Below are 25,257 nucleotides of genomic sequence, written 5' to 3'. Positions count from 1 at the left end.
TTTTTTTTACATTAATTTCCTTTTGTCTGATCTGAAAATAAAAGATTGCTAGCAGATGCTTTCTTACTACCTGCAGTGAAGTTCCCATCTCCTGTTCGGCAGTGGAGCGCCATACCTGAGAATTCTGTATAATGTTTCTTTCTTTCGTGGATTTTTCCCTGTAATGCATTTGTTCTAACATAAAACAGTAGTGTTTTTTTTTCCTTCCGTGTACCTGGAAATATTAAAGAATCTACTCCATAAATACATGTTCCTTGATGCATTTGTCCTGTAGCTCTTTTGGGTTTTTGTTTGTAAACTGGGTCTGGCTATGGAGCCCAGGCTGGCCATGAACTCTTTGGTCTTCCTAGCCTCGGCCTCCTAGGTGCTGGAATTATAGACACATGATGCCACACCCACTTTTATAGAAGAATTGCTATGCCATATTAGGGGTATCTTGATGTGAAGTCTGTCTTCTTCTTACCCAGCTAAATAAACAGCCTGGTGGTAGACTGCCCTTGCATCTACTTCATGCCCAGATTTGCTGAATCCCAGTGGAGAGGTTAGGCTGGCAAGAAGTTGAGGATTTAGTTGGACAGTTCAGACAGGCTAACAAACGTTGAAAATACCCTGAGTAAAATGCTAGTGTCTGGTAATTTCCTAAATATTTCTAATGTTAGAGCAAGTAAAAGTGTTTGCCATGAATGCCTGATGACTTCAATTCAGTCCCAGAAGCCATGTAAAACTGAAAGGAGAAAACCTGACTTCACAGTGTTGTCTTATGGTATCCACATGCACACCTATGCATACACAACAAACAGAGAATGCTAATACTGTTTTTAAAGATGTTAATGTTGTTATTCCCATCGCTATGCTACTTCCCTAGCTTACGGGACAGTGTTCCCCACAGATGTAAGTAGTTCCTAACTGCTGCCTCCTCAGTATTCATAAATCAGTTGTTCTTTGAAGATGGGAAAACCTGTTGCTGATGGTTTTGAAGTGGTGTGTGATGCTATGCTGGCTAGTTTTATATCGTCGACACAAGCTAGAGTTATCTGAAAGGGAGCCTCAATTGAGAAAAGACCTCCATAAGATCTGGCTGTAAGGTATTTTCTAAATGGTGGGAGGGCCCAGACTGTTGTGGTCTTGGGTTCTGTAAGAAAGCAGGCTGAGGAAGCCATGAGGAGCAAGCTAGTAAGCAGCACTCCTCCATGGCTTCTGCATCAGCTCCTGCCTTCAGATTTACTCTGTGTGAGTTCCTGTTCTGAGTTCCTTTAATGATGGACTAGGATGTGGGAATGTAAGCCAAATAAATCTTTGCTCCCTGACTTGCTTTTAGTCATCATGCTCCATCACAGCTAGGAAACCCTAGCCAGGACAGATGCTCTGGGCTTTTGTACCATCTGGCCTGTTGCTTTTCACTTCTGAAGCCTTCAGGTTCCCTTCGGCAGTAAGACCAGCTTTTTAGTCCCATTATTAAAACATTCCCTTACATTCCCCTCCTGAATTTACTAATTTCACATGTCCTTCAAGTCCCAGCTAGGTCACTTTCTTAGTTATCCATTGCAGCCTGTCAGAGACAGTCAGAGCAGTTGCTGCTGAAGCTCATTTTATGTAAGTCAGTTGATACAGTCTTTCACTCTAGGATTCTGAGCTCCGAGTACCATTAGCATTGGACTTTAGTGCCTCCATTATTTGTGACCAGGTTGGTTAACTTACTCGTACATTTCTATCCAGTCTATCCCAAGGGTGTATTTGCTCCTATTGAACTTTTAGAGTTATATCAAGACACTGGTTTTCCCATGTGATTGCTATGCTGAGACAAGTTTCTTAACCACTAGGCTTCATTGCCACACTCTTGTCACTGACAATATCCCTAAGTGTGACTCGGACTCGACTGTCCCTTTCAGTTATCAGATAGGCTGGGGCGGCTAGACTGTAAGCAGTAAGCCTTCCCCTATCCTAGTGGCTTTGCAACGCAGACTGACTCACATCACTGCAGTGCCTTTCCGTTGACTTGGGCCTCCCTCCATTCTTCATAACCTCGCTCCGAATACAGGTGGGCAGAGTGGTCTCGATCCCAAATGTGACCACAAGAGAAAGCTTAGGAAGATGACTCTCAAGTCAGCTGTTAAATGTTCTGGTCAGAATTTGGCTAGCAAAAATAATGTAACAAACCTAACCGTAGAGGAACCAGTCATTACAGTCTTAGCATATGACTGAAAGAAATGTAAATATTTGGGGAGATAATACTGATAGTAAATCTTCCCTTAGGGTCAAATGAACTCATCTCCACAGTGCAGCCTACCTGAAAGCCCCAGTTAAGTACAAACTAAAGTCTTTTTATTTCCAGGTGGTACACGTAATTCTGTCTGTAGGTCAGGATGTGTTGCCTCTTACCCTGGATATGAATGAAAACTGTAACCTTCCTCCTTCTCCTCCCCATCTGAGAATTGATTGAATAACAGAGACAGGATGACAATAATAAACACTCCATAAAGATGAAGGGAGCTTGGGAGGAGTGTTGCAGAAATGCACAGGATATTCATGTTCTTTAGGCACATCTGCCATTGTGAGGAGGCTCCTGTTCCATAGCTCTTTGTGGCTTCTGTGTTGACATCTGAGAGTCCCCCTTTTCCTTTGCCGATCTCGGCTTTGATATGTGCTCTGGCTTTGAGATTTGGAACAGTTCTCAGCCTCCTCTCCGCCCATGGCAAGGCAGAGACAGAAGTGGGCCTCTAATGGGTCGGATGCTTTGCTGAGGCTCTGGATGTCCATCATCCACTTGTTGGCAGCCAAGCTTTGTGCTGTGTGCTGCTGCCTCTTTGCTGGCTTCCACTGTGTTTCCATTCTGTGCGGTGTGCCAGCTAGCGTTCTTGTCCTGGCCTCCCTGCTGGCTTTGTCTGTCTGGCTTTGTCTGTCTGTCTTCCTGTTGTCTCTTCTCACTCTGTGTGTGTGTGTGTGTGTGTGTGTGTGTGTGTGTCTGTCTGTCTGTCTGTCTGTCTGTCAGTCAGTCTGCGCTTTTGCGTAATGCCAAATAGAACAACCAGTGAACTGTTTCTTCTTTCACTTTTTAAGGACTTCCCTAGGGCTGCAGGTTCAGCACATTATCAGTCTTTTCAAGTTGTTTTAAGTGATTTTCACCACATGTACTATGGATTGTCATTGTTCCCACTTCCTGACTTTTTAATCTGTGGCATCTGTTTTAGTTTTTCTTTGATGTTTCAGGTGTTGCTTATACCCCTCCCCCCATTCATATGTTAAGATAGGCATAGGTCAGGCTATGGTATGTTTGTGGTAACCACCTCAAAAATCTCGGCATATAATAATGTCAGAAGTTTATTTCTTAGGCTGGTGGTGGTGGCACACGCCTTTAATCCCAGCACTTCAAAGACAGCCAAGGCTACACAGAGAAACCCTGTCTCTAACCTCCCCCTCAAAGGGTTCGGAGATGATTTCTTGCTCTTGTCACATTTTATATCACTATAGGTCAGCTGGATCCAAGCTGCTACAGTAATCATTGTTTCAAACATGGTGATGCTGGAAAGCGCTTTGAAAGTCTTTGAATCTTAGCCTAGCAGTTAGATGCTGTGGTGCAGATGGAGGTCACTGAGAATTTCCTGCCAGAACGTGAGCCCTCCCAGCAGCTCTGAGGAAAGACACTGGAGTGTTCCTGTTTTATTGGCTGGGGAAGATGAAATGTACCCAACAGTGCCTTGTACTTGGAGCAGTCTGCTAACTGTCCTGTTTTCAGAGAACCTTCTGTTGTGTTTGTTTTGAGACAGGGTCTCTATGTAGCCTTGGCAGTCCTGAAAGTCCTGTGTGGACCAGGCTGACCTCCAACTCATGGAGATTAATGGTGTGTACCACCATGCCCAGCTCAACGAACCTTTGTGAGCAGATTAGATGTGTGTCTTAAAATGGTTGTATTTTATAATGCTTTTGTTATTAATATAGCCTCCCCTCTGTTAAAAAATAAAAGAGTTTGCATCCTGGCCATGGTTTGATTGGGGTTTTAAATACCATTTACTACTTACTGGAAGCTGTTTTGTGATTGAAATTTATAGACTGAACAAAACTCCCTAATTGAACAGATGTTTTAACACCATTCCTGTGCCAGCCTTTATTATTACAATGTTAACTTGCCATTTTAGGCTTTAAAAGAATAAAAAGATTGATTGGCACTGTCTGTTAAAATTTATGTCTTTGGAATGAGATCATGGCTACTTTTGTTTCTTGCTTTTCATAGAATTAGCCTATTATTCTCACCAAATTTAATGGAACCTCTAAATTCCAAATTTAGTATGGTTTACTTAGTATCTTTGTAAGAAGTCTCCCTTAAATGCTACCTGAGCTGCAGTTACTCTTTATGTGAACCAGAGGCTTTTACAAGAAGCAGTGTATCATCTGTCACTGTGCACATCAACTAAAGAGTCAGTGATTTAATGAGTTAGCTCAGGCCTGAAGCCACCGTGGTTATGTGAAGTCTGCAGCTCGTTTTTTCCCTTCTTCCCCATAGTAAGGTGATTAATGCATTTTGTCTGTTTTTGTGGGAGGAGGTGACTAGATTTATTTCAGGTAGCATTCAGATTGGAAAATATTCCTGTGAGTCGTCACACACTGGGTGTGACATAAGTAGTATTTGAAATGAATTGCAGTTGTGGTTTTGAGTGGAAGCCATGAGAACAGAATCCCATGTGGCCCCCACTGTTTTCCTTTTATGTTCCAAAGTGTGTAGAGACCTCACTGTCTGAAAAGCTGAAGTGGCTGCTGGAGTCTGTGCTTTACAGCACCTGCAGTTTCCAGAGAAAGCCCTTGGCAGTGGGATTTGATGGTCTTCAGAGGTTAACTGTTGACAGTGACCATCAGCCAATAAAAATTAAGTGGGAACTGTGGACTAGAATAGATCTTTCCTCAAAAAAAAAAAAAAAAGTGGGGGTAGAGTAGTTGCTGAGTTATTGTTTTATTGTTTGGGGGGGGTTGTTTATCTTTATTACTATAGTGCTGAGGAGTGACTCTTAAGGCCGTGTGAGCTTCATATGTAATTACAGTAAGGATTTCTGTTAGTTCAAGTTCATTGTGTCATAATGACCATTAGGATAATAAGCAGCAGTAAGGCTTCACTGATAGAACTTCTCACTATAGCCCTGTAAGTTAGGTATCATTTCAGCCCTTACCAGTGAGAAAACAGACATTAAATTGGTTTTGAAGTGCTAGGTACTGTAGTAAGAGGTTCGTTTTCATTTTTGCCCTTATAGTGGCAAATACCTGATTATATTTTTAAAAGGTAATTGAGGGGCTAGGGCGATTTCTCAGTGGATAAGAGTGTGTACTGTGTAAGCATGAGGATCTGAGTTCAAGTCCTGGTACCCACATAAAAGGCAAGCATGACTGCACATCTCTGTAACCCCAGTGCTGTAGGTTTGAGGTGGACAACAGATCCGGGGGTTCGCTGACTGGCTCGCCTGGTTACTGCCCTAGCTGATTGGCATGCCAAGTTCAACGAGACACTCTGTCTCAAGAAATAAGGCAGAGAGCTCTGGGGGAAGACACTGGAGCCCCTATTCTTGCCTTCATGTGCACCACATATACATGAGAAACAGGCTTAAAGAATGCCACACAAAATCAGTAAATGGCAAACTGGAATTTCAGCCCACGTTTCTGATGTTGCCTTTTGCATGCCTTTCTGCTTGACTGTTGAAAATTCTACTGGAGTCAAACTATTTTCATGTGCCATTAAAAACAAAGACAACTTGTATCACATTAAGCTTATTAGTAATGTGAAATTATCAGATACTTATTTTTTTCTGCATTTAATTAGCAAATGAAGAAGAAAGGATTTTTGAGACTTTGTAAGGCTTTTTCTAACTGAATGGGAAGACACTGCTGTTTACACAGGTGAGAGGCACTCTGAGAGGTTATGTATGCTTTGCTGAAGCCAAGGGACGGGGTGCTGCTAAAGGAAGAAAATTATGTACAATTATTTTTAGTCTTAGTTTGAAAAAAGTAGTAACTGTCACTTTTTCCCACCCAGGCCGTGTTATACTGTCCCAGTTTCCTTAATTGCCCAGGTCTCAGCATTTGTGCACATTCTGAAGGTTTGAGTTTTCAGACGGCTTACACAAATGTGTAATAAGGTAAATGGAACACCAGCTGAATACTGTGTGTAACGTTAGCCAGCTGGAAAACAAAATAGGTAAAACTTATTTCTTTATAGGTCAAATTTTATCAAATTGACCCTTTGTTTTAACTAAATTTGTTCATCACACAAGTCTTCCTTCTGAATGGTGAATAATTTGTTTCTTTTAAACAGTAAAATGATTTTATACTAATACTTAATCTAGAACCAAGTGAATTGCTTCATAATTTCCTTTTAATTAAAAGCTGATTCTCTTCCTATAAGGAAATTTCTTTTCCTGAGTATATTCTATAAATAATAAATCACAGGCTTGCAAGATGGCTCAGTGGAGAAAGTGCTTGATGTGCAAGCGTGAGGACCTGCGTTCAGGTCCCCTATGACCATGTCAGAGTTAGGCATGATGGCACATAACATGTATGCCCCAGCACTGGGGAGCTGGAGACAGATTCCAAAGCTTATGTAGCTAGCCAGTCTAGCTCAGTCTGTGAGCTCTGGTTTCAGTGAGAGACCCCCTCAGGGAAAAGTGGACATCCATAGCAGAAGCCACTCAATGTTAACTCTAGCATCCCCGCACCCCCAACACACAAAAGAAACTATGTTAATCCTACATACTAGTGTGGTGTCAAAGTTTATATGTGTTGGAAGGACTAGTAGATATTAATATTCTGGTTTTAGACTCAGCAAGATAAATAATGCTTATTGAAGTTGTAATTTCCCTCGCCATGTTCAGTGTGTCCAAATTGAGTGATGAGGAGTAATGACTTACCAGGAAGCATAGGTGTGTTGTCGGCTCTCCAGCTGAGTAAAGGAAGTTAGGAAATCTGCTTTCCTAAATTGACTGTAGCTTCTTGTGATCCTTGTAGCCATTGTTTAGATCTTTAGCTACTTAAAGTATTTGTGGCTCGCTGGCGGTGATGGCGCACACCTGTAATCCCAGCACTTGGGAGGCAGAGCCAGGTGGATCTCTGTGAGTTCGAGGCCAGCCTGGTCTACAAAGCAAGATCCAGGACAAGCACCGAAACTACACAGGGAAACCTTGTCTCGAAGAAAACAAAACAAAACGTATTTGTGGCTCCTCTTAATATTAACAACCAACCTGAACTCAGCCAGAGCTAGCAAAGAAAGATGTGGAGGAATTAAGCACCTTTGAAAGACTAGGGTTGTGAAGCCAGACCAGAACCCAAATCCATCTTCTCCCACTGGGGGCAAGTGGCATGATCTTACTGTGAGCCTTGCTTTTCTGTAAAGTAGGTGTATATAGTAAGACCTAGAAGTAAAGATGAAGTGTGCTTTGTATGGTCTAACACTTCTTCTTGACAAGCTGTGTTATGGAGGGATCAGGTAGCTGCCACTGGGAGTCTCCCTATTCCAGACCACTACATATCAGAATCTAGACACATGTATGTCAAAGGTCTACAACTGCTATGTAAAGAATTGGATAGAAGATGCTTGGCTTTGCAGCCTTCCAGTCTTCCAGAAGTCCTCAGTTCTGCTGTGAGGCAGAAGCATGCTTGGGCAGTCTTCAATGACCAAGCAAGGCTGAGGCTGTACTCCAGCAACATGTACAAGCTGGACTCGCCCCTCCCCCCAGCTGGAGTTTGCTAACCTCGAATCTTCTCCTGTAAAACGTGGTTCAGCATTAGAGCATCTGTAGTAAATAGAGCTCCTTTTAAAAATGTAAACTAGTCGGGCGGTGGTGGCACATGCCTTTAATCCCAGCACTCGGGAGGCAGAGGCAGGCGGATCTCCATGAGTTCGAGGCCAGCCTGGTCTCCAAAGCGAGTTCCAGGAAAGGCACAAAGAAACCCTGTCTCAAAAAAAAAAAAAAGGTAAACTTCATGGAAATGGCTCATTTTAAATTCATCAGTGGAAGGAACTACAGGAGTCTCCCAAAATAGGTGATTCTGTTATAGAAGAGAATGATTTTAGCATATCACAGCTTAACATTATAACTTGATTTTGAAGCTTATTATACAGTGTGAATTGGGACTCATCAAACTTTTCAGTACATCACTCTAACATAAACAAGGAAGCTATATTAAGTGTTTACAGGACAGGCATCATCTGTTTGGGCAGAGCATGGCACCTGTGAGGACTGTACATCCTTTTTTCCTGACTGTTTGCTGAGATTGTTGATGCAAAGACAGTGTTCCGGTTTAAGAACTGCCCCTTCTAGGAGCACCTTTTAAAATCACTTTTTCTTCGTGGGTCAGTACAAGAGTCAGTGGGTCAGTGACTAATCCTGTCAACTCTGAACTTTTCTTTCTGCTCAAAACTGCTCTCCATCCTTCTGCTACCATATTACCTACCATGTAAGCTATGTGGCCATCCACAAAGTCTGGTGACAAGAGAGTGTTCACGAGCTGTCCAGCAGAGAGGAGGAGACACAAATACCCTTTCCTACTACGAGTCTACTTGTTTCTTTTTGCTCTTTAAAAAGGGTTATTTGGAGATCATTTCGGTTATAGAAAGTTGTGAGGAGAGAGTAGAACAGAGGCTGAGGAGATGGTTTGGTCTATAAAGTGACTGTGAGAACCCGAGTTCAATTCCCAGAACCCACACAAGAAAAGAAAAGCCACCAGTAGTGACTTGTGTTTATAATCCCAGCACTGAGGAGGTGGAGATAGAGGCCTGGGGCTTACTAAAGCAAATCCCCAACATCCATGTCAAAAGCTAGCTGTGGCACCCCACATTCTAGGGTGCAGAGGCAGGAGTATCCCCCAGAGCTTGCTAGCTAGCCAGTCTCTAGCCAGGCTTGTGAGGTCCATGTTCAGTGAGAAGCCTTGTCTCAAAAGTGATAAGTTTTGAATCCCCGGTTATTGGATATCCGCTGCCACCAATGTAATAAGCCAATCAAACCAAATTGGCAAATCTAGGTTTAATGAACGGAGCAAAGCAACTCCTGGGGGACCCTCAGAAGGGCAGGAGAGGAGTCACATAGCAAATACAGCTACCAGGTCTTAAGTAGCCTATAGGCATGGTCTTGAGCAGCCCCGGGGAGGGGCTGCTTCTTGTTGGGCTTTTTGAGGAGGCAGGGTCTAGAATGGAAGGAGTGAGACCTGAAAGTTCTGTAAGATACTGACTCTGGGTGGAAAGTGGTGGGGTATTAGGTTAGAAGAACTAGTTAGATACACATCACAAGCAGGAAGACAGTAGAGAGTCTCAGATTAAGAGTTAAGCTTCTGACCAACCCTGCAACTACCCAGGCCCAGAACCAGAGTTATGTGTTGGCCCACCCCAACATCCACCTCATCTGTGATCTGCTGGAGCACATGAAGGGTCAGGTCCTGCAGACCCAATGCTGCAGAATCTCCACGACACAGGGCAACAACAAGATGTCCAAGAGGAGTCAGTGAGGGCCCAGCATCGATAGTGTAGCAGAAACCAGAGGCTTCGAACCAGACCAGTGACCCTTTGCAATGAACACTTGCAAGTAAAGATGTCTGGACAAAGACGTTTACTGTGTGACTCACTGTGTTACACCACAGCTTCCACAACAAGATTGATTTTTCCTTTTCATTTTTTTTTTCTCTTAAATTTTATTTTAGTGGGGAGGTTGCAAGGTCAGAGGAAGGATACAAAGGGACAGGGAAATGAGTGGGATGGAGATGCATGATGTGAAAGACATAAAGAATAAATAAAAAGAAAGTTTAGGGCTGGAGAGATGGCTCAGAGGTTAAGAGCACTGCTTGCTCTTCCAGAGATCCTGAGTTCAATTCCCAGCAACCACATGGTGGCTCACAACCATCTGTAATGAGATCTGGTGCCCTCTTCTAGTCTGCAAACATGTAGGCAGAACACTGTGTACATAATAAATAAATACATCTTTAAAAAAAAGAAAGAAAGTTTAAAAACCAAATGAGTTTAGCCTCTTCAGAATAACCACTGGCCGTAGCTCCAGAAGAGAAGGTGGAACTGTGTTCTGCTGGCTGGTGAGCTGTAACTTTGAGGTGGAAAATACTGAATGACTTCTAGAAAAAGAAAAAAATAAACAAGAAATCTCTAAGAGTTGGGCCTGATTTGATTTGGAGATGGGGAAGGAAAGGAAGGCACTGGCACTGGAGGGAAACTTGGCTTCAGGCCTGGGTGAGTGAGGTGGGACAGCTGAATAAGATCAGGAGAGACCAGTGCGGGAGGAGAATGGACATGACAGGAGGTTGATCCGGAGCTCTTGTGAAATCTGAGTGGAAATTAACTTGCAGACCCACCACCGGCATAGAAATAGTGGGGCTGTGACATGGTGAGCAGTGTGGACAGGAAGTGGACCGTAATGTCTTAATTGTGGCTGTTTGTGTCCGTCGGATGCATGTGCCTTAAGTCAAGATGCTGCCTCCCCTGGCTTCACCAAGAATAGCCTTTGTGTTTTCTTTGCTGCTGCGTTAGAAGAAACCAGAGGCAGCGGAGAGGAGCCGCTGATGTGAGGTGTAGACTTCGCTGTGAAGTTTCTAACCAGGAAGGGAAAGAAAGGGGCTTTGGGACTTGCTCTGATTAGACTGTGACTTTCCTAAAAGTAAGAAACGATAGTTTTACTCTTGCCCTCTCCCTGTTACGTTGAGCATCACATCGAGCCTTGCAGGAGCTTGAAAAGTGCAGCACAAACAGCCCGTTGGGGCTACAAGGAAGACCTAAAGGCAAGGATCAAACTTACTTTACCTTTGAACATGTTAGTAACTTTGGCCCTGGTTGTTTTGTGAGGAAGCCATGTGCCAGTTAAGTCAAAAGACAAGGTGTTTGGGGAAGACAACAAAAGCTCTCTCTGTGAGAAACAGTGGGTTCTCGGCCCTGCTGTCCAAGGAGGCTCAGGCAGGTGGGCATGGTTGTCCCCGGACTGACAGGCTCTTCCTGCCGCAGGAGAGCAGATGTACCTTCTGACCTGATGGCTTAGTCTTCTCAGTAGCCCCAAGTCTCAGAAACAAAGGTCATTTATACTTTGGGGGATTTGCTGACCAGATGTCACACGGTATTGATGAGAGGCAAGGTGGCTGCTGGCGGACTCTTGCTGAGCTGCCCGGTCCTGTCAAACTCTGGTGGAACGAGAACGTCTTTTCCATTGAGTTGGGAGCTGTAGACTCTGGCAATGGCTGTAAACATCCTTCCTTGCCACAGACCCGCAGGCCACCCAGACATGCCCAGTGCTGAACTTTAGTAATGAATTAGCAACTAATTCATACCTTGAAATAGCAAAACTTTCTTTATAACTTTAAATTCTGGAATTTCAGGATTATACTTTAAGTTTAAGTATAGTGGAAAATAATCTTTTCTTTTCTGTTTACTTCTTTTGGAAAACTATTAAATTGCTTTATCATGCCACATTGTCCTTCAGCATTCCCTTGAACGTTTGAAATACCAAATTATATATTTAATTTTTGTTTGCTTTTTATGAAATTTTATCTTAATTTTTTATAAAGTCTGTTTGAAACCATAGTCATTTGTGGACCTTAAATAACTAGGACAATTTATTTTTATTTTTTTAAAAAGGCTTATTGAGTATTTGTAGTGTTAGGGCTGATTCTCCTCCTAGAGCGAAACAGTAGACGGACCCTCCGCTGATAACATGTGCAGCCACAGCCTGCAAGGCTGATGCGTGGTCTGGAGGAGCTGAAGCAGGGAAAGGGAGGTCCCCTTTTGTTTCGTTTTGTAGTACTGGAGAGTCAAATCCCAGGGTTTCATGTGTGCTAGGCAAGTGCTTACCACTAAGCTGTATCCCTAGCTTTTTTAAGATAAGAATTTATGAAAGTTTTCAAGCCAGAGAAAGTTGATGACTTCCCCGGTGATTGCCCATTCATGATGTCTCACTAGCCAGCTACTGCCCTTAATGGGGTTTTGTTTGCCTGCTTGTTGCTCAGCTGTGCATCTCTCAACCTCATTTGCAAATGCAAGCTAGGAAAAGGCTTTCCAGAGTTCACCCACCCTATGTTTAAAGTACATTTTAATTTCAAATGCCAGTTCGTGTTTGTGTTTCAGAACTCTAGCGTAGCATCAACTAGAGTTCAGTTGTTTGTTTGTTTGTTTGTTTTTATCTTGAGGTAAAATTGACATACAGAGGAATTTACAAATAGTGTTTACTAGTTGATTTTCGCATTCATAAATTTGCCTCACCTAACCCCACATCAAAATGCAGAACATCCCCATCATCCTCCTTCAGACTCCTTTCCTCCAAGGGGGCTGTTTGCTGGTATCTTTTCTACCTTGGGCTAACTCTGTGTTTAAGAACTACACATAGGTGGACTCCAGTGTGCGCTCTTGTGGGTGAAGCTGGATTTGAAAGTTGCTTGTGATGTCATACGTAAATGTAACCAGTTCCTTTGTTACTAGTATTCCACTTTTTCACTAGACCGTAGTTTATCCTATTTGGGGTCTGGGGAGCTGGTTGTTTAAATCCCAGATTCCCATATGCTGTACACGTGCTTTCGCTTGAGCTGTCACTGTCAGGCCCACCTGTAGCCACTGGATGTCAGGTGGTTGTTAGTAAGATGACTGAGCATTCTTTTTTTTTCTTTTTCTGTCTTTCTTTCTTTCTTTTTTTTTTTTTTTTTTTTTTTTGGTTTTTCAAGACAGGGTTTCTCTGTGTAGTTTTGCACCTTTCCTGGAACTCACTTGGTAGCCCAGGCTGGCCTCGAACTCACAGAGATCCGCCTGGCTCTGCCTCCCGAGTGCTGGGATTACAGGCGTGCGCCGCCACCGCCGGCTGATTGAACATTCTTATTCGAGTCTTTTGAGCTTGTAGCCAGTTTCTCTTGAATGAACACTTAGAAGGAGATTTGCCAAGCTAGACTGTGAATGTTGAGTTTTATAAACTACCGTGACTTCTTCTCAATGACAGGATATAAATGCAGTCCTTCCAAATCCTCGTCACCTTTTGATGTTGGCCTTTTCAATTTTAGCCATTCTAGTGAGAGTATAGTGGAAGGAAGAACCTTGGTAAGCAGTGATCCTTCTAGGAGGAGACGTGTATACAAAATTTGAAGGAGATGCAGAAGAAAGCATTGTTGGAAGTTTGACAAACAGCAAAGACTCTGGTGTGATAATAGCTGGATTATTACCCTTCAGTAGATTTTTAACAAAATTAGCCATCACTTATTTACCCAGAAGGAATTTTATGTATTATTGCTACTTAGAACAAACTGTCTCTAATTCAGTTAGAATAGTCTAAATGTGGCCCATATTATTAACACTGTTGAGGTCATTACTTGCCTAAAGTAATAGATTTAGTGGTTGTGGCATTTATCCCATTCTGTTATAGAGCAGAAAGAAATGTGTTTCCTCGTGCTTCACTGAGACTTCTTTCTCAGCTTTCCTCAGTGATAACTTATAAAATACTACAGAATAAACCAGGCTATTGAACTAGTCTCAGAAGTTTGCAAAGATATTCTTGTCTAGTCCTCAAGGTTAGAAAACAATCCCCAAACACCATGAGAAAACACATCTTTTGAAGACAGGGCTAAGGCGACACATTAGGCGCCTTCCATCTGAAGGAGCTCGATTTGGGGACTGGTTTGTAAACATAGCGACAGCCTGCTGTCCTGAGTGTAAAATGTGATGTTGGAGGACACGTGAGGGACAGTTTGTGTCTGTGTCCCTGAGGCGGCCGTGAAGAACAAGTGGGGTTTCCCATGGTGAGTGAGCAAAGGCAGATGCTCATGGCACATTGACAAAGCCCACCTTTCAGACAGGTTCATCTCCTGGACCGAATAGAACTCTGGGGTTTTGGTTTTGGTTTTGGTTGGGTTTTTGGTTTTGGTTTTGTTTTCTTTTCTTTTCTTTTTTCAAGACAGGGTTTCTCAGTGTAACAGCACTGGCTGTCCTGGAACTCACTTGTAGACCAGGCTGTCCTGGAACTCACAGAGATCTGCCTGCCTCTGTCTCTCGAGTGCTGGGATTAAAGGTGTGCGTCACCAGCACCCAGCTGGGATTTTTTAAAGAGGTGTTTTCTGGCTTTCCATAACTGAAGGGCATGCTCTGTGTAGAGCCACTCTTTGGTAGTAGGCACCCTCACCCAGCTCTTGTAACCAGGCGGCAGACACAGCCTATTGACACAGTACCGTGTGGAGGTCAGAGAAGGAGCTTGGCTGTCAGCCCTGCCTCATCTTGCTCCTTATTTGAAACAGGATCTCTCATTGTTTACTGCTGTGTATACAAGCTAGCTGTCCCTTGGGCTCCTGGGGACTCCTGTATCCACTCCCAATCTCACTGTAGGAATGCTGGGGTTACAGATGTACTACAGCACTCCCTGCATTTCGAATGTGTCCTCAGTGCAGCAGGGTAGAGTTGCAGGAGGAGCCAAAGGATAAACTGTGTCTTCCATGTTCATCTAAGCACTGAAGGATGGCTGAAGGGTTCTGAGCTGGGAATAAGTGTACAAACTGAGGATAAAGTGCCCTGCCCCCTTCTCCTTCCTCCCTCCTGACATCAAGGGTGTCTGCCCTCCCAGCTGGGACTCGCCACAACACCCGTCTCTGGGCATAGGGGAGAGGACAGGATCCACTAGAGCTCCATTCTTCTCCCAACATTCACACTTAGTTTCTGCTGTCTCCCAGGAACCAGTAGGAATCTGAAAGTTTCAGTACAAACATTAGACAGATTTATGAACAAAGCATTTGTTTATACACCATAGTTTTTTAACTGTGCAACTTTTCTGAGATCAAGTGTGACACACTAAAGTGTTCTGTAAGTTTGACTTATAGAACTTTCTGTTCATTTAAAAAAAAATCCAGAAGATGAAACTATAACAAAAGTTTGTACAGTTATTCCTTGAAACTCACTCCTTTAACGTTGCATGGAAGCAGCCCTTTCAGAGCTCAGCAAAGAAAAGCGACAAGTGAGGAAACTTAGCAATAACTTGTTAGAAAAATGCACACCTGTTAACACCCAAAACAAAATTATACAAAATAAATAAAAAATGAGATGAATAAAGGTTGGCAGGGTTTGTTTGTTTTTAATGAGATAGTGAGCAAGGTGATGGCATCTACTTGGATAAAAGGATAGGGCGGGTACAGTACCATTGAGTTTGGGGTCATCCTGGGTTGTGTAGTGAGCTCCAGGTCAGTTTGGGCTCCATAGTGAGACATTGTCTAAAAAACATAAAATGGCCAGGGTTGCTGAGTAGTGTTACTCCAGGGAATGTTGGAATAGATGTTGACAATCTGTTTAAACACATTGTAGTTGTCTATAGATGCTTCCCTCTGTCTAAAAAATACTTTGTACATAGTACAACAGTGATGATTTGTTTTTGTAGCATTTAAGGAGAAAGTTTATACATTTAGATTGCTCCCAGGTTGTTTGTGTTTCCTCCACTGTCGATCTATGTTGTGAAATTATCATGCATTTGACTTGGATAGTGAAACCTAGAGTATCTACTGAAGAGAGTAAAGTCTGGGCATGGAAAGCTTGTCGGGAAACATCAAGTGACACAAACATCAAGTGACACAAAGCCTGTAGTAGGACTGTTTTATAGTAAGACTCTGGTTACCGCTGTGTAATATATCGCAGGTTGTAGTTATAGACACAGAAAAAGTATTTAGGAGAATATATACATTCTTAATGACCTTTTCATACAACCAGAATACTTTTCACTCTGTGTGTGTGTGTGTGTGTGTGTGTGTGTGTGAGAGAGAGAGAGAGAGAGAGAGAGAGAGAGAGAGAGAGAGAGAGAGAGAGTGTTTATGCTAAACTAGGCATTTGTAGGGCTAGATGAGGACAGTCCTTTTATAGCAGCTGATGTGCTCTCAACTAGTAAGAGCTTTCTGAGTAATAACTAAATCAAAACTGATCTTGCACACCTGTTATACCAAACCTTTCAGCCTTACGGTTATCTTAAGTCCTGGCCAGTTTTGTAAAGGCACTCTTGGCGCTTTCTCTCCCCTTCACAGACTGACTGGAAGACTTGCCAGGAATCACAAACTGTTAGAGGTTGGAGTTGGCTCTAATCCAAACAGCCTGTGAGCCCAGAGCACATGCTTCTAGCCCTGTTCTTAGTGTATGTCCAGAGGGAACTTTGGAAATCCAGAAGGAAAATTGTTACTTGAGACAAAAGGCCTTTTGAGTATATGTCCCCCATGAAAGAGTCTTTTAAATTTATAAAACTATATGAACGGGATAGTTGGTATTTCATAAAATATTTTTACACATAGTCTGCTGTCTTTATATATAGTAAGTTGCGCTCTGCTTTCCATCCTGGGTCTCTGAAGTAGTACCAGCGACAGATGGCAATGGCGCACAGTCCTGTAGTCCAGGAGACACCTGCAAGTGATGGCTTTTGTCTGTCACTCGAAGATTGGAATATAGACAGAGTAATTCAGGCTCACACTGTCTTTCCTGCCAGCCAAGCAGTTTTGACAGCAGTTTCTGCTCCAGTTGCTCAGGATGAACACGACCTCTGTCCTACCTGTCTGGAGTGCTCTCCGTATGAGGAACTGAGTTGGATTGAAGAGACTGGTACAAGTATGTCTGTGGTCTCAGGAGCGCAGCTTAGGGCTTAGGAGCAAAGCCTGTTGTGAACTGCAGGGTGGCATCTGTCAGGTCATGAGGCTGAAGTTCATAGAACAGTAAATAAGCAACGGCCTCAGGAAATCTTTTGTTTGGCTTTTTGTTTTGAGACAGGGTTTCTCTGTGTAGCCCTGACTGCCCTGGAACTCACTCCATAGACCAGGCTGGCCTATCTCAAAGACCTGCCTGCTTCTGTCTCCCAAGTGCCGGGATTAAGGTGTGTGCCACCACCGCCAGGCTTCTTTAAGTCACTTTGTGTAAGGATCAAGATGGAGGAATTAGACTTAGGCTTAAATCAGTAGCAAATGTTATTTGTGGAGCTAGTCCTGGATTCTTCTCTAGCCTTCTTGGTTAGTCAGAAATATGGGGACTCGGTGGTGAAATCTTCAGCCTGGAGCTCTAATGTAGCTCACCCTAGGTGTGCTTTAGGCTTTACTTTTAAGAGTGTAGAAGTAACATCAATAATGAAAGATGGTTCTGCTACCAGAGTTGGCCTTCTCTGAGCATAACACCTGTGAAGTTGTGGACAGAACGCTGTTGGATTGAAGCGCCCTCAGATCGCAAGTGTAGTCAACATCTGGGACTGTGGTTACCCTTGCAGTCCTTCTGTTTTTACCTTTGAACGTGCCGTTAGATAGATAATGCTCATCATGAAAAGCCTGATGGGTCACTTCCAACCTGAGGTTGAGATGCCATGCACGGTGCAGCGTAGCTGAAGCCTCCAGGTTCCTTCTGCCCTGCCGTTACACACGAGGCTTTCCCAGAGCGATGCTGTCCCAGAGCTGGGGAGCGGATGATACCTAGAGACCTTTTCATCTTCTTCAGGACTCCTGCTGTTTGTTGTCTTCAGCCTTCAAGAAAGATGTAACCTTATCCTGGCTTTCCACCGGGACACTTTTCAAAAGATGTACTGACTTGCCTAGAGTCATTTCTTTGGGAAACCTGATGCTTGTGGCACATGGTTAGGACAGCTGGTGTGGGCTTAGCTGTGTGTGAGGACCTTTCTCCTGGGTGAAGCACACCGCTGGTGGTGCTCATTAGCTCCATAGCATACTGTGTTTTAATGCATCAGCATGGTGCCTCTGTGCTGGTTACTTAGTGCCTGTGTGAAATGCCCCGGCCAGCACAGTCTCATTTGTATGGCCTTATACTTCATATGTGGGCCGAGAGAAGCTCACGGTTCTCACTCCAGTGGACTGACTGCCTTCGTATGCCTCGACTGTTGCCTTACCCATGATAAGCATCGAGAATAAAAGCCAAAATAGAGTTACTGCTGCCATCACATACCCTAAATGTTAGTTCTGTGTTAAGCTTGTGTCCACTAGCCCAGAATGGCTTACTGATAAAGCATAAAAGAAAATTTTAAAGTTGCCATGAGAAGCAAATCACCATTCATGGGTTCTCTTTCGTCTTGAAGACTAGCGGGTAATGCTTAATTTGCCATTTGAATGCTAACCCTTTGTAACCTGGCTGGTGTGAGGTGGGCTTAGAATGTCTCCCTGCTCATCCTGATTTGTTCTGTTTTCTGATTCCTCCTTGTAAACAAAATGACATTGACATTTTTATGGTGATTTTCTTCCTTATTGATAACTATCCTGTATTATCCTAAATGTGAACAAATACAGTTAAATTTTTTTTAAAAATTAAAATAAAAAACTCTTGTCTTCAGGTGTAAGTTTTTATGCTGTTAGTCAGATTCTCATCTTTGGCAAATATTACCTGTTGAGGAAATAGTGTCTCTACTTAAAATATTCTTATATGCTATGCACACCTTTGACCAGCCCTCAGAGCCAGAGTCAAATGGAGCTTTGTGAGTTTGAGGCCAGCCTGGTCTACATAATAAGCCTCTGTGTTGAAGAAAAAAAAAAATTTACACTAGCTGTGCTGTGGGGTCTACCAAAGTTCCTTCAGTTGGAAACAGATCAGCAGAAACCCAATGTGCGGCTATCCATTCTGATGGGTTCGTTTCAGAGCTTACGCTTTGTTTTCCCTGTTTTCAGGAACACCATCTTCAGCGGGCTATCTCTGCACAGCAAGTGTACGGCGAGAAGCGGGATAATATGGTTATTCCAGTTCCTGAGGCAGAAAGTAACATCGCTTACTATGAGTCCGTCTACCCTGGGGAGTTCAAGATGCCAAAGCAGCTCATTCACATACAGCGTGAGTGTTCTTTCAATGGTTGTTTTCCTCTGCTTTTCTCTCTCTATTTGACTTGGCAAAACCTGTTTCATTGACCACCATGGCCTAAGTTAATAGAGCCTATTGTCCACTTTTAACAAGGTATGTAAGAGTCTGGGGATGTATCTCTCTGATGGAGTATTTACTTAGCATGCCACAAAGCTAATTAATAATTTTTTAAGAATTAATACCAATGGTATTCAATCTCTTCCACAAAACACAAAGAAAGGGAACATTCCCCAATATGTTTTATCACATCAGTGCTAATGACACCCAAGTCAGGTAAGACAGATGATCACAAGATGTTACTAATACTTCTTATGAACATAGTTGCCGAAGTCCTCAATAAACTCTTAGAGAAAATATCTCACCCAACAGTGTACAGGAAGATACAATATGCCACAGCCAAGTGAGCTATATAAAGGGTGGAAGGCCGGGTCAGCATTTGAAAATCAAGCAGTATAACCTACTGCTAGCAGGCTGTGCGGGATATATTTTTGTTCATGTAATACAAGTTAAGAGTTACTGGGCAAAAGAGCCTCAGGTGAGTAAAACCTCTTCATCGTACTGACCAGTAGGCAGTTTGACGGGCATGCTCCTGCCCGTGACTGGTGTGGGAAGACTCACAGTTCTATGGTTAAATAACTAGTTTGGGAAGAGTATATCGTCCATCCCTTGCCTGGGAAGGGCAGGAGAGCTTGCCCTACCCCTTGCCAGTGTGGCACTCTGGTAAGCTGCCCCTCCAGCCAGTCCAATGATTCATTGCAGTAAACATTTGCAAGTAAAGCTGTGTGGACAAACTCGTACACCGTGTGACACACTGTGCACATTGAAATTTCCACAGACAGACAGACCTTGAATCCCAGCACTGGGGAGGACAAGGCAGGTGGATCTCTGTGAGTTCGAGGCCAGCCTGGTCTACAGAGTGAGTTCTAGAACAGCTAAGGCTACACTAATTTTTCTTTGGATTTTCTGTTTTTGTTTTATCATACAGTGTTATGTGAGGCCATCTTCATGAAATTAAAATGTGTTTTAAGCATTTACGTGCCCATCCTGTTTCTCTCCCCTTACTTATCCCTTTTAGTTCCTTTTGTTCCCTAGAAAGCCTTCCTTTTGCTTTCATGTCATTTGTAAATACATGCGTTTATTATTAGTTATAAAGCCTAAGACCCACAAGTGAGTGGAAACATGAACGTTTGCCTTCTGAACTGGCTGAATTTGCTTACTGTGATCATCTCCAGTCACATCCATTGTGTGGAAAATCTAACTTTGTTGTTCTCTGTGGCTGAAAGGTTCTATTGTGTACAGACCACGTTTTCTTTATCCATCCATCCCTCTGCTGTTGGACACCTAAGTTGGCTTATAACTCAGCTGTTGTGAGTAAACACTGGTGTCCAATGTGTCTGTGACATGCTGATGTGCAATCTTTGGGGGTAAACACAGGGAGTCAGCCATGTATTCAACGAATTTTTATTTTGGGGGAATCTCTGTGCTGGTTTCTGGTGTGACTGGATTAGTTAGTTCACTGCCATGGGCGAGCAGTGAGTAACTGGTTCTCTGCCCCTCAGCAGGCAGTGGGGTCAGCTCACAAGCGGTGGGTGAGGGCGAGCACCTGATGCTTGTCATCCTGTGTTAGATCCTCTGGCTCAGGTGAGATCCAGTCTTGATGCAGGTTTTATTTCTGCTGCTTCCATGGCTGGTGATGTGGAACTCTTTTCTGTTTACTCACCATTTGGTCTTTACCTTTGAAGACTGCTCATCCCGTTAGCCCGTTATTCGTGGTGTGGTTTGATTGCCTGTTGTTTGGTTTCTTGAGTTGTTTGTGTAGTCTAGACACTAGTTCTGTCAGATGTTCAGCTTGCAAAGATCTTCTTCCCTTCTCTATACTGTCTCTGTGCTCAGTTATCAATTCCCTCTTCTCTACAGAAGGGGTTGTTGTTGTGGTGGTGGTGGTTGTGGTTGTTTATGAGGCGCATTTGAATATTTTGGCCTTATTTCTTGAGTCTTTGTGTAAAATCACGTGTTTGTAGGTGCACAGGTTTATTTCTGTGTGCTCAGCTCTGTTGCGCTGGTCTGCAGGTCTGTTTGTGGGCCGGGGCCTCCCCGTTGGTACTGCCATGACTGTGTGGTACGGCTAGAAAGCAGGGCTGGGGTGAGATTTGGTGTTTTAGGATGAAATAAATGTGCCTTAAGAAGGCCATGATCAAATGTTTTGGGAATGTATGCCTCTCTCTGCCTCCAGAGTGATAGTGCCTATTACTACTGTGTAGTGGAGGCTGTGGTAGCCTTGTGGTGTTCGTTTGTAAATCTATCACTGAATGTTATTTATTAACATTTCACCAAACATTAGCTTAGGAAACTCCTTCTATTTTTATGTTGACTTGGCTCAGGAACAAAGACATTATTTTCTCTTTAATTCTAGTCAGAGTCTACAAGAAGAAACATTAAAACCATTACTATCTTCAGCTCCACTCTCTAGTGCTTCTAAACTATTAGTTTTGCTCAATTTTCTCCTATCTGAGGGATCAAAAAGCAATAATATTTCATAGCAATAAGCACACCAAGTACCTGTGTCATTAGGAAAGTGTCTGATCCCAGGCTTAAGCAGGGGAGGGACAAGATGACCCTGGACTGGCTAAGTGCAGTAATAAATAATAAACCATTGGGAGGAGGGATCGCAAACTCAGGATGGGGATAAGTAGCCCCTGCTTCCAGAGCTGAGTGCCAAAGCTTGGGACGCAATGGGGAGAAGTCCCGTGATGGAGATGACATCAGAGGGATCACTAGTGTCTATTGAACCTGAGGGTTGGGGAATCGGATAGTTGGCTATTTCAAGCTCTTCCCATACACTGCATATTACAGGAAGAGGGGAAATAAGTCAGCATTGTAATGGAGACATTGGGCAGCGTCCTGACTTGATAAATCAGAATTACCAGATGGAGCCCAAGAAGGGGCACAGCTGATAAGGCACATGCCACCGTGCTGAGTTCATTCCCTGGGCCCAAGTTATGACAGGAGAGAACTAAGTCCTGAAAGTTGGCCTCTGGCCTGTGTGTGTGTGTGTGTGTGTGTGTGTGTGCGCGCGCGCGCGCGCGCGCGCGCGCGCGCGCGCAGCTCGTGTTGTCAGAGGCTGAGCTTCAGATTTTTCTTGACTAGTAGAAGTTTAACCAAAATGATTAGGGGTAAACATCACTTGGTTAGAAGCAGAAAGATGCTTTCTGCCTCTGCCCCTGCATACAAGGTCTCCAAAAGCCTGCTTGTAGAGCAGTGACAGGCAGTTGGAAAACCGTTGAAGAGCCAGTGGCTGCAGAGTCTGGCGTACACAGGTGCTAGCACCGAGAGAGAGACTTGTGTAAGTCCAAATATCCACCTACTTGTTTCACTTCCACCACACTTAGTAAGTCAGTGGAAAAGACAGTGAAATATGTCTAATTCTACAGATACGTCTTAAAAGAGTTCTCTGGGCACCCAGGGAGGGTCCCTTTATTTCACAAATGACTAGTTATTGTTGTGGTGGTTTCCTCCTATATAAGTAGATTTACCTAACACTGAAATGCTTCTCAGTTGCGTCTGCAGACAGTAGCACAGAAGTTACTCAGAACACTTGGAGGTTCGTAGGGAAGACATGGGCCTCCCTTCAAGATCAGTCTCATCTTACTGGGGGCAAACATGCTTAACAACTGAAGTGGAAATAGTACAAAAAGTAACGAAGACAGGGAACAATTGGGGCGGGGTTTTTAAAAGCTGTCTATAAAATTTTAGATAGGATTGAACTCGGTGGTGGTGGTGCTGCTGCTGCTGCTGCTGCTGCTGCTGCAGCACACCTTTAATCCCAGCACTCAGGAGGCAGAAGTGGGCAGATCTCTTGAGTTTGAGGACAGCCAGGGCTACACAGAAAAACTGTCTCAGGGGAAGGAAAAAAGCTTTTAGGATTGCTTGAAATGCCTCTAATTGATACAGAATGTTATATATCTTCACAGCCCATTTTCTGTTGAGGGTTTAGTTTCTGAAACAGAAGAACTCAGGAGCCACTTCCTGGGTGAGTGATAGGAAAAGCACTTTAAAGGACTGGTGTCAAGCTGGATTTTTAAAAGATTACATTGGCATTTACCTGCTTAGTAGCTAAAAAACGATTGATAACAAAGGTCTGAAGTCATAAACTCTAGCATGCTGTATGATGGAATCTTGATATACTGCTGGGTCATCAAATACTGACATTAGGGAGACTGTTAAAACAATCAATAAAAAAGGCCTCACCATCCTAGACATTGGATTGCAGAGTAGAAATTAATAACCCAAAGGAAAGAAAAAATAGATGCTTTGCCAGGCAGTGGTGGCGTACACCTTTAATCCCAGCACTCGGGAGGCAGAGCCAGGCAGATCTCTGTGAGTTCGAGACCAGCCTGGACTACAGCGTGAGTTCCAGGAAAGGCACAAAGCTACACAGAGAAACCCTGTCTCGAAAAAACAAAAAAGAAAGAAAGAAAGAAAGAAAGAAAGAAAGAAAGAAAGAAAGAAAGAAAGAAAGAAAACAACAGATGCTTTGATATCAGGCTGTTTAGTTTTCCTTAATATCATCCTCCCTTGGTTTTGTAAGCCATTGAATGCTTTTGGATGCTGTAGAGTGGCAGTTCTTGACAGCATGTATAAGCAGCGAGGCATTTGTGTCTGCCACAGTGATGGTGATTCTCTAGACTTGTACCGCGCGGGAACTGTCACCACTGCTGGTAGAAGCCGCCTTAGTCTTTTGGAATAACAGCTAAATGATTTATAAAATAGGACTTAAATAATCTAGAAAAATCCTATGTCAAGTGTGGATGGGGAGCCTGTTTGTTGTTTTTTATGGCTTTTCTCCACATTCTGTTTGTCTTTGGCTTTCAGTGTTTCAGAGATAACAGGAAGTAAGCCTAGAAGGCATGTGACTCTGAAGACAGAGCCTAGACGCCTTCATTCTTTAGGAAGCCCAGGCCTTGCTTTATGCAGCGTCTATGTGGCCTCGGCCGTGGAGTCACTCAGTAAATGATTGCTTATGGTTCCTCTGTCAGCTTTTAGTCTGGACGCCGAGCAGCCTGACTACGATCTGGATTCTGAAGATGAAGTGTTTGTGAATAAACTGAAGAAGAAAATGGACATCTGTCCATTGCAGTTTGAGGAGATGATTGACCGTCTAGAAAAAGGCAGTGGTCAGCAGGTACAACTTCATTTTTGTATGTGTGTGCGTTACATATAAATGCCTATATTATGTGAAAACATGCAGTATTGAGGCGAGCTGAGGCAACAGACTCCGGAACTCAAGGCATGAATTTACATCTGCCTGGTCTTAACCTATATAATTTTGAGCAACATATTTAAGTTTTTGTGCCTCAGTCACCCTCAGCTGTATGTAGAGATAAAAATAATAAACTGGAAGGGATGTATGTGGTGACACATACTTTTAACCCCAGTGCTTGGACAGCAGAAGCAGGTGGATGGATTAAGTGAGTTAAAGGCCAGCCTGCTCTACATTTTAAGTTCCAAGTTAGCCAAGGCTACATTATAAGACCCTGTCTCCAAAACAAAAACAAGCAAAACAGTCTTCGGCTGCCATTTGTGTATTTGGAGAACAAGAAGAAAGTGACTAATATCAAGTCCTAAAGTCATGAAATACAGCAAGCCTGACCTGTGGAATTTGATAGGAGATTGCTGTAAAGGTTGAACACACAGGGCTGGAGATGGGACTCACTTAGTACAATACCTGCCTAGCACAAACTTTGGGTTTGCTCCCCAGCACCAGGAAATCACATGCAGTGGTGTGCACCTGTCTTGATTCCAGCACTTAGAAGGTGGTAGGAGGATCAGAAGTTCAAGGCAAGCCTGGGATATCTGAGACCTGTTTAAGAAAACATGCTGTCAGTCCTATTGGTGGCTTGATTGTTGTCGTTTAGTGAAGCAGTAATGAATGGTTTTGCGTCCTTGCATATGTGTTTTTTGAAAGTGACGTAACGGTTTTACATTTAGCCAGTCAGTCTGCAGGAAGCCAAACTACTGTTAAAAGAAGACGATGAGTTAATTAGAGAAGTTTATGAATACTGGATTAAAAAGAGGAAAAACTGTCGAGGGCCGTCACTTATCCCATCCGTCAAACAAGAAAAGCGAGATGGCTCCAGCACAAATGACCCTTACGTGGCTTTTAGAAGGCGAACTGAAAAAATGCAAACTCGAAAAGTAAGTGACTTTTTAAGAAGTATAGTTACTGATATCGTGACTTTGTGACTTAATCTGTGCTTTCATATAACAGTCCTTAAAAGTCTACTAGAGAGGAGGGCTTTCCAGTGATTCCGAGCACTCATTTCTATCAGAGGACAGGGTTGCCATCCCTGTACCCATATCAGGCAGCTCACCAACACCTGGGACTCCTGCTCCAAAGTGTCCAGTGCCCCCCACCCCCTTCTGACCTCTGGGCACTTGTGCACGCGCACGCACACACACACACTCAC

The 25,257-nt window shown here is 43.4% G+C and overlaps 1 protein-coding gene across 3 annotated transcripts in view; it reads left to right on the top strand.

Annotated features, from left to right (window-relative positions):
* Epc1 (enhancer of polycomb homolog 1) overlaps positions 1 to 25,257 on the top strand; it is an 85,083-nt gene that overhangs the window by 42,946 nt on the left and 16,880 nt on the right. For all 3 annotated transcript variants that reach the window (XM_036187111.1, XM_036187110.1, XM_036187109.1), the window contains exons 2-4: positions 18,604 to 18,763; positions 23,827 to 23,972; positions 24,779 to 24,985. In XM_036187111.1, coding sequence (XP_036043004.1) covers positions 18,604 to 18,763; positions 23,827 to 23,972; positions 24,779 to 24,985 — 513 coding nt within the window. The remainder of the gene's footprint in view (positions 1 to 18,603; positions 18,764 to 23,826; positions 23,973 to 24,778; positions 24,986 to 25,257) is intronic.

This window comes from Onychomys torridus, chromosome 5, assembly GCF_903995425.1.
Source record: "Onychomys torridus chromosome 5, mOncTor1.1, whole genome shotgun sequence".
NCBI classification, from domain to species: domain Eukaryota; kingdom Metazoa; phylum Chordata; class Mammalia; order Rodentia; family Cricetidae; genus Onychomys; species Onychomys torridus.
Note: the sequence above shows the minus strand (reverse complement) of the source record. Positions and strands in the feature narration are given on the sequence as shown.